At 36.6% G+C, this 8,845-nt stretch overlaps 1 protein-coding gene across 2 annotated transcripts; it reads left to right on the forward strand.

Moving 5' to 3' along the window:
* The first annotated feature begins 3,829 nt into the window (after positions 1 to 3,829).
* On the forward strand, positions 3,830 to 8,478 carry LOC100801423 (uncharacterized). Of its 2 annotated transcripts, XM_041009739.1 has the most exons (7): positions 3,830 to 4,291; positions 4,857 to 4,937; positions 5,030 to 5,106; positions 5,607 to 5,672; positions 7,429 to 7,573; positions 7,675 to 7,850; positions 7,979 to 8,478. In XM_041009739.1, exons 1-5 carry the CDS (start codon positions 4,247 to 4,249, stop codon positions 7,562 to 7,564), a joined length of 405 nt encoding a protein of 134 aa, XP_040865673.1. In that variant the 5' UTR covers positions 3,830 to 4,246; the 3' UTR covers positions 7,565 to 7,573; positions 7,675 to 7,850; positions 7,979 to 8,478. The 2 variants fall into 2 exon arrangements, with proteins under 2 accessions (XP_040865673.1, XP_014623003.1); XM_014767517.3 differs by lacking the exons at positions 3,830 to 4,291; positions 4,857 to 4,937; positions 5,030 to 5,106; positions 5,607 to 5,672 and adding an exon at positions 5,718 to 7,314.
* The last annotated feature ends 367 nt before the right edge of the window (positions 8,479 to 8,845 follow it).

Here is an 8,845-nt window from a genome sequence, read left to right on the forward strand (position 1 = left end):
ATAAATCAATTTTATCAGTGACTAATTTTTTTATAAAGGCATATATTTATTACTACTAAAAAGTAATTTATACTGATACAACTTAGTTTTATTTATTAAATACTATTTTAATTCTAATATTATAAAAAAAAACAATATCTATATAATAATATTGAAATAATTATAATATTATAAAAAAATAACTTTTAATTCTAATGCTACATATCTTTTCCTAAAATAAATACTATAAATAATAAGTTTGTTTTACATATTTTTTTTCTTTAATAAAATTGTGATGTCATCATTTTTATTTTTTCTTTCCATATTTGAATGAATGGAATAACATATTATTTTCAATACGACAATTTTTTTTCTTTTCCTAAAACAAATAATATTTATATATTTATATTAAATTACAAAGCAGGAGAAAATCTCCTTGTTAAATTATTTTATCTTCTTTATTTTATATATTCAAATACCATTATAAATGTGACTCATGTGTGTGGTTTATATTTAAATTTCAAAGCATATGTTTATAGAGAGACAAACATAAATCATAAATGATGTAAGTAAATGTGTTTTATCACATACATAAACAAATACTAAAATTAATAATTTAAATACAATAAAAATATAAATCCTAATCTATGCGGCGTCTCTGTCGCGGCCTAAGACTTCCATCTGCGGCATCACCTCTAGCTCTCCTCAGACAATGAGTCATGATGTCATATAAGTCAGTGCCTTCAGTGACCATCCTGAGGTTGATGACCCGCTCCAAATCCTCAACAATCGCTCCTAAATCCTCAGTCATCCCTTGACATCCTTCACAGTCAAAATAACAAAGTCAGTATCACATTTTTAAAAAATTTAAATTATGAAAAACTACACAAGTTATGCTTACCATTGAATGCGTAGAGAGATCGGACGCGACTGAAACCTCGGGGATGGGTGGCTCGACGAACTCCTCATCATGAGGGGGAGGTGGATGTCTCGGCTCAGCAGTCTCCTCGGTCTGCGTGACGAACGGGTGCGAAATCCAAAAAAACCACTCCATGTAGTTTGGCTCCACCTGCCCAGGAACTAATCAGAGATCCCCTATAGGCACCAAATTGTCTAAAAAATGCAGCCACCGGTCATCTATATCATCACCCGTCAAAGAATCACAAACCGGCGGTGGAGGGACGGTCTGAATGAAGCCAAACTGTCGAAGAACCCGCTCAGGTCAAACGTACACGAGAATCTAACCCCATTTGAGTTGGCCGGTGTACGACGATATCAAGTCAAAGCCCCAGACTCCTCGGTGCTCAGCATAGGGCATCTAGCACACGTCAGTCATAGTCAGGGCATCCATACGTCTCCAATACGGGGCTCCCTTGATCCCCGTCATATGAGCCTTACCCATAAGCCACCTGTAGGCCCGTGGGCTCCCCTCATCATAAGCATCATGCACAACGCATGTATGCACTGTAGGAAAGTGCTCATATATCCAACACTACAAACACATAGTGAACATCAATAAAAAAAAAGGGATTCAATGCTACTTCAATTTAAATTATCAGTAATAATACGTACCTGAAGAAGTGTAATGTAACAGCCCACCTGTCGTGTAGAGGCTTGCGACGCGTCGTTCATATGCTTGTACGTGTGGACCAATGCAGCCGCTCCCTAGGCGAATCCCCCTGCCTAGGCCAGGTCCTTAAAAGCCTCTAGGTGCACGACATGTACATGGGTTGAACTCTTGTTGGCAAAAAGAGTACAACCCACCAAGTGGAGCAGATACGTGCGGGCTGCTACAACCCATCGTCTGGCCCTGCACTGGCTCTCATACACGTCCCAAAGCCACCCCAACCGTACATGAGGCCTACCAGCCTATCGGGTCTTAGCTGTAGCCTCCTCATGACTCACCTTAAGAAGCTTCGTCAGTAGACCAATCGCGTATGAAGTAATCAGCGGCTCGAACTTATGCAACGCGCCAGTGATGGGAACGTGTAGGAGTGACGCCACATCATCCAGCGTGATCGTCAACTCGCCAACTGGCAGGTGGAACGTGCTAGTCTCACGATGCCACCTCTCGACGAAGGCGAATATGAGTCCAGGATCAGTGGTGATAACAGAACACCTGATCAGTGGACTCAATCCGGTGGCAGCAATCATGCCTTCGATCTCAGGCGCTGGTCTCCCAATTTTATCTACTTTTCTACCATGGGAGACTAACTTCAGATCGGGTCGTTCCTAAATTGAATAACAATTTATAATAACGTGTATATAAAAAACAATCCAACTACAAATAATTTTTATGTAATTACTCAACATTAAAAAGTACGTACCTATCCACTCCAAATGCTGTGTGCGACATGCTAAGCAAAACCGGTCAAAACCGATGGGTCGCGTGGCCCACCGGGGAATCCCTCATCTGCAGCAGGTGACCCCAAGCTCCCATCAGTAGTCACTCCCTCTGTGTGAACAACATCGACGGCACCTGTCATCTCTGGGGTAGCATCAGACACATGAGGAACATCCTCATGCAACTGAGGCACATCCTCAGGTCTCTCTGTAACGTCCTCACGCACATGAACCCGTTGCCTGCGTGCTGAAGCAGTAGGCATGCAACGTCGAGGAACATCAGCGTGATGCACATCCTCACTAATGCCTCTACCTCTACCAGTTCCTAACGCACGACCTAAACCTCGTGTTCTAACCATGATCAGAAATCATGAAGAACATTTACTTTTTTCGCTCAAATTAAATATTCAAATAATTAGAAACAAAGCTTTGTCATTACTAATTTGTTCAAACACATGTTTTGTATGTTTCTCACTAATGTACACACAAGAATTTGCTAGAGTTAGGAGATTCATTTATTTGTAGCTTATTCCAGCATATACACTGGATGTTTTTCTTTTTTGGTCACTAAGGGTGCATGAAAGCTATCTTTCATCACCATCTAGGGTGCAATACAAACAACCACCAAGGGTGCATCAAATGCAACAACCAAGGGTGCATGAAAAACAAAATCACCACATACATATACAAACCTTAAAGCCTCAAACAACCATATAATACATATAAGTCACAACCTAGGTTCATTAATAAAAAATTTGCCTTATACAATATCTGCATCTAATTCATATATCAAAGACAACAATTTCTCATTTCTCATATACATATACACTTTGTAATAGCAAATAAATAAAAAACATACTAATAATATCAATAAATTGGTGGTTCAGACATAATTTTCAAGAAAAAAAACCAATATACAACAAAACATGGTCCGCGGAAGAAGGCTCTGCAGGTTCTTCCGCGAGAAGGACAGGTAGCCTGCGGAATAAGGCTCTGCAGGTTCTTCCACGAGAAGGAGAGGTAGCCTACGGAAGAAGGTTCTTCTCCACGGAAGAACCTTCGTCTTCAACCTCAAGCACCACATGTCACTAATGTCGTCTATCCTATGACCATTTACATGATTCACAGAGATACGAGGTTAGAACACTAACCTGGATGGCGGAAGGAAACAAACAAAGAAAGCCAATGGAGGAAGAACCCAATGGAGGGGAAGCCGGGGATAATGAAAGCCAACACGGAGGAGAAGAAGCCAGACGAGAAGAAACGAATGGCGCGGAGGAAGAAGAAGCCAAACGGGAAGCAAATTTGAAATGGAAGATTGCTGGGTGCACGGGCAACGGAGGAAAACAGAGGAAGAAGAAAGTTGGCGCGGAAGAAAAAGAAAGGCTTTTTTTTAAATATATTATCTTCTATTTTTTAAATGAAGGGTAATATTGGTACTTCATTGAATTGCTGGGTGCACCTAGCAACGCCCTAATTTTAGAAGTAGCATGCTTAGGTGTTGTAAAGTTGGGCATTGTTATTCCCACTACCAGATTTGCTATTGGCATTACCAGCCATAACGAATTGTTCATTTTACCCTTTTTCCTTTTTCATACACCCCAACCCTTCTCTCTTCCTCTCTCACTTCTCCTTTCCTCTTTCATGACACCCATAACCTTTCGATATACCCCTCTCTCTGTCTCTTGAGGTCACTTGAATTTGTTAACCTTCTCTCTCGAATTCTCTTCTCTCGAACCCCTACGGCTGCGCCTCGAGGCCTTGTGTCCGTCGCCATTGCTCGTGATCGCGAGTGAGCTGAATTGAAGACAACTTCAGAATCAGAGATTTGGTGTAGTGTCGTGGCTGTTTCTGTTTAGCAGCGATGGCCAAAGCATCGATATATTCATTTACATACTCGTCGCAGTGGCACAACGAGTAACTTATGGATCCTTTGATTTTTGCAAAGTTCAAATCGTTCCTCACAAAGGTATGAAAAGATAATTCTTTTATTCAATTTTAGCCTCTTGGATGTTTAAAAAGAACTCAAGCTTTTTTTGAAGGAAAAAAAAACTAGTTGACCTAAATGCTCTAGAGACACATACACATATTCATTGATAGCAGGACATAAACCATTATCATGAAAATTTGAATTGAGTAGTTTATGAAATTAGTGTCGTTTTAATAAAAATTAATGGTTAATGATCATGATCCTTAGCAGATCACTCAGGAAAGATTAGTTGAAGGACAAACTGTAGGTGGATACTCATCCTAAAGTTAGCATTGTGTTATATATCTAATCTTACCATAGAGTAAGATATTGGGTGACTTACTCTGACAATCATTTGTTTACTCTAAATTGATATAGAATTATTTTACCAGACTTAATCCTTTCTTTTAACAAATATTTCATTTCTATACATCACTTTGTCACCTTTTTTCAGATACCTAATACATCAAATGTTTCTATGCTGCCTATTCTTTTCATCTATCCAGAGGAAAAGGGTCATGCATTGATGTGAACTTTCTAATGATAATTCATGTCTCATCTTCAGGAGTATGATCCTTCATGTCTGTGGGAGTTTATGTTGGAAATCCTTGGCAGAAGTTCCCCTTATGGAAATGCTGGATTACAAGTAAGTTTATTCTTCATTGAAAGATGCTTGATATTTATTTAGGGTTACATTCTTGTTTTCAAGTCTTTTGATGCCTTTCTAATTTCTTGCAGATACTTGATAGGAACTGGGGAGCTGGTTGGCACCTTTTATTGTTATTGCTTGCTACTAAACCTTCTCTAAGGATAAGGTATGCTATGAAGAAATATTGCTAGTTGAAAGTGTGTCTAATTTGTTCATCAATGCTCCCATATTGGGCTGAGATAAATTATATCTTGGACGTGTGTCAAGATTTTAAAAATAAAAATGGTAGTAGCATGAAGAAATTTCTGGTATAAAAAAAAGTCATATAGAAAAAGTGTTTTAATTTTCTTTGGTATTTTAGGGGGCTTTATCTTTTGGGAACATGTTGTTAGTTTCTCATACATTTTTTAAAACATGAATATAAATGGCATTTGATTAGAGATACTGGTTTGATTTGGCCAAGTTTAAAAGTTGTACCCGTGTTGATCATGTGAACTTTATATAGTTGTTTGGATGCTCTTTGGCACACATTCCTTTGTGGGCCAAGATGGCGACTAGTCCCATCAATGGATATCATCCAATGGGGTCTGGGTTCTATTGCAATGTGTATTAGGGAGGAGTACATCTATCGATTTTCCTTATTTTTGTTTGACTGTTGTCTTCTAGCTTTCTGCACCCTGCTGACAGCAAAAATCCTAAGCTTCATCAATGGTTGTGCAAGGAGGAAGTCAGGTAACTCATATCAGAAAAAGTCTATGAAGGCTCAATATATGTGTTGAAATTACAGGGTTATGTTTTAGGTATTGAGGGAGGAAATTGAGAGAATAGAAACTTCAGATGATATTTTATTGTGTATTATCAATTTGTGATGTGTTGCAGTGTGATACAAAACATAAAGCACTAATCTTCATAATCCTAACTAAATAAAGAAACAATTCACATTTTTTTCAAGAAATATCAAAGATAGTGTTGGATATTTTTCATGTAGAAATGTGTTGGCTACCTTTGAATGTTGTCAACTTAACCACTCTGTAGGCCAGTGTTATTAATGGAGCTTAACTCTCCTGCTAAACGCAACCCCCATTGGTAGTAACGAGTGTAGATTTCTTTCTAACAAAACCGCTGATATATGATGTTATTATTAATCATGTTTAGACAAGGGTCCTCAGTTTTCATTAGATACTCTGGTCTCACTCTCAGTCATTAAGAGAGCTAAGAGTCTTCTCAAATTTTAACACAAAAAACATTGTGGAACTGAACACAACATCCTTGCATCAGTCTTCAGGTTAGAACATTCATACATACATGATGAGATAATACAAGTGTAGTGAATTGCCCCTATGTGTTGATTAAAAGTTTTTATTTTTTTACTTCCCAAAATTATGATTAGTCTGTTTTTTACTGTTAAAGCCAAGAGATACTGGTTACAACCATAACAAAACTACAAAGGAATCGAGTCTCTGACCCATAATTTATTGAGAATTAAATATATTATTTGCTTGAAGTTATTTTGATTGTTTGCTGGATTAACTTGGTAGTCAAATTAACGAGTTTGACTTTAACGGTTTATGTAGCAAAAAGCTAATTAGTTTGAATAGTATGTTTCATGCCTAGTAATGATTAAAGTAAAATTTAATAATTTGACAAGTTAATTTGGAGTTGCATGTGTATTTTTTTTTTAAATTGGGAATATCTCCAACCTGACATCTGCGTGGGAAGGTAATTTACAAATCTATGTATTATATGTAAAATACAGAATAGGTACTCAATACTCATACCCCAAAGATGCACATCTATGCGGGATGGTAATTTACAAATCTATGTAATTCTCCAAGTTGTGCAAACGAGGTGTCACATACACTATATACACATGCCATGCATGTCTAACAAATTGACACTTCACCACCTTGTCATGAAAAATCTACTAGTCGGCAAAGTATTTTCATTTTAAAAAAGCAACGACCTTTTTCTCTCTTTCTCTTCGCCATGACATGAACCACTATTAATCTCCTCCCTGTCTATAAATATGATAACCATGCTCCATCGAATTCTCCCCTTTTCACCGTCAACCTTGAAGTTTGAAAACAATTCCAAAAGAAATATTATTAAACTAGGAGTACTTTCTTTGTGTTGTTAGTGACACTGCATGTGCTTGGGAATATCTTAGTTTGGCTTCATATGCTAGTTACCCATCACCCACTTATCATACCCCGAGTGTGATACCCTACCCTTTCTTTTCTTTGTAACTGTTTTCTAAACTTTTTAACCAACTTCATCTCTTATATTTTTAAGCCCTTTTTTCTCCAAAAAATCAAAATTCTAAGTTGATTTCTCATCTCAATTCAAAGAGCAAATGGGTGAGGAAGCAAAACAAGTGAGCCTTCAGTTTTGGCATTATGCTTTCTCATTGATATCAGTTAACCTTCTTACAAATTTCTGTGGGCTAGAACTCACAATACGCTGTTGTACTTTTTATTTATATTGGTAGGAATCACCAAAGGCTGAGTCTAAGCCAGAGGAAAATCCAGAAGAGAAGAAAGAGCCTAAACCACAATCTCCGTGTGTGTTGTTTGTTGACTTACATTGCAAAGGATGTGCCAAGAAAATTAAAAAATCTATTATGAAAATGAGAGGTTCTATTATGCTATCTATCTCTTTGCTTTTGAATATTCCTCATCTCATGCATATGCATATCCACTCATCTTCATTAATTTGTATTTATCTCCTATAATAGGAGTTTGGGGAGTGGTGATTGATATGGCTGAAAATGAAGTGACCATAAAGGGAATAGTGGAGCCTCAAGCAATCTGCAACATAATTTCAAAGAAAACAAAGAAAAGAGCCCAAGTTATATCTCCACTGCCAGAAGCAGCAGAAGGAGAACCTATACCAGAAGCTGTTACTTCTCAGGTATCACAGGATTTTTATTTTCCTGGTTGCCAAAGCAAAGAAAATTAAGCTAAATCGAAGTATATTATATATACTGATATACATATACATATTCAATCAATAAATAACATAATTGGTTTTTGTTCCAGGCTAGTGAACCAGTTACTGTAGAACTTAAGATAAGTATGCATTGTGAGGCTTGTGCTAAGCAGCTCAAGAGGAAGATACTCAAAATGAGAGGTACGACTTATTATATCTTCTCATTTTAATGTGTTGGCTACATTGTTGGTTGTAGTTGAATTGAAAGGGTCTGATTTGGATTGATTTTATTTGGGGGAAATATAATCACTTTGAATAATTGATTTGAACCAAACATTCTAAAAATGGTAAAGAAATTGACAGGTACTTTGTTAAAGTAGATAAAATTTAGTGGTTCCTATGCAATTTTGTGATTGTGACAAACCCAAAAACTTCATGAATCATTTTAATGATCATTCTTTCACGTTCATTTTGAGTGATATAGCTATAAAATATTTATAAAAAAGAGAGGTTAAGAAAAAGTACAGAAGACATGTAGACAAAGGGATGTTTATTAGTTAGAAGTGGAAAAAGAAAGAGATAAGAAGAAAGTAATGGGAAAGAGGGATAATAAAAAATAGAATAAAAAATATATTAAACTATGTGATAAAAAATAATGATGAAATAAAGAGTTAAAACTTATAAGTAGTATAAATAAAACATGAGAAAAAAGAGCTTTAAGAAACTTAGAATTTTAATAATAAATTTTAGTCAAAAGTATGTTATAACGTATTGTAAATACTTTTTTTTGCATTGAATGGGCAAAATATTTACTAAGTTAGAGATGAAGCATTAAGTGTTTAAGGAATTTTAGAATTGTTAGACTTAGGGATTGAGATCATTGTTTGATGTACTTTAAGTATTTTTTATTCAGTATTGTTAAATGGCGGGCATGGCGACACAATAGTAGAATGGCATGGCGGTTTTTTGAAAAACTG

Source organism: Glycine max, chromosome 15, assembly GCF_000004515.6.
Source record: "Glycine max cultivar Williams 82 chromosome 15, Glycine_max_v4.0, whole genome shotgun sequence".
NCBI classification, from domain to species: Eukaryota; Viridiplantae; Streptophyta; class Magnoliopsida; order Fabales; family Fabaceae; genus Glycine; species Glycine max.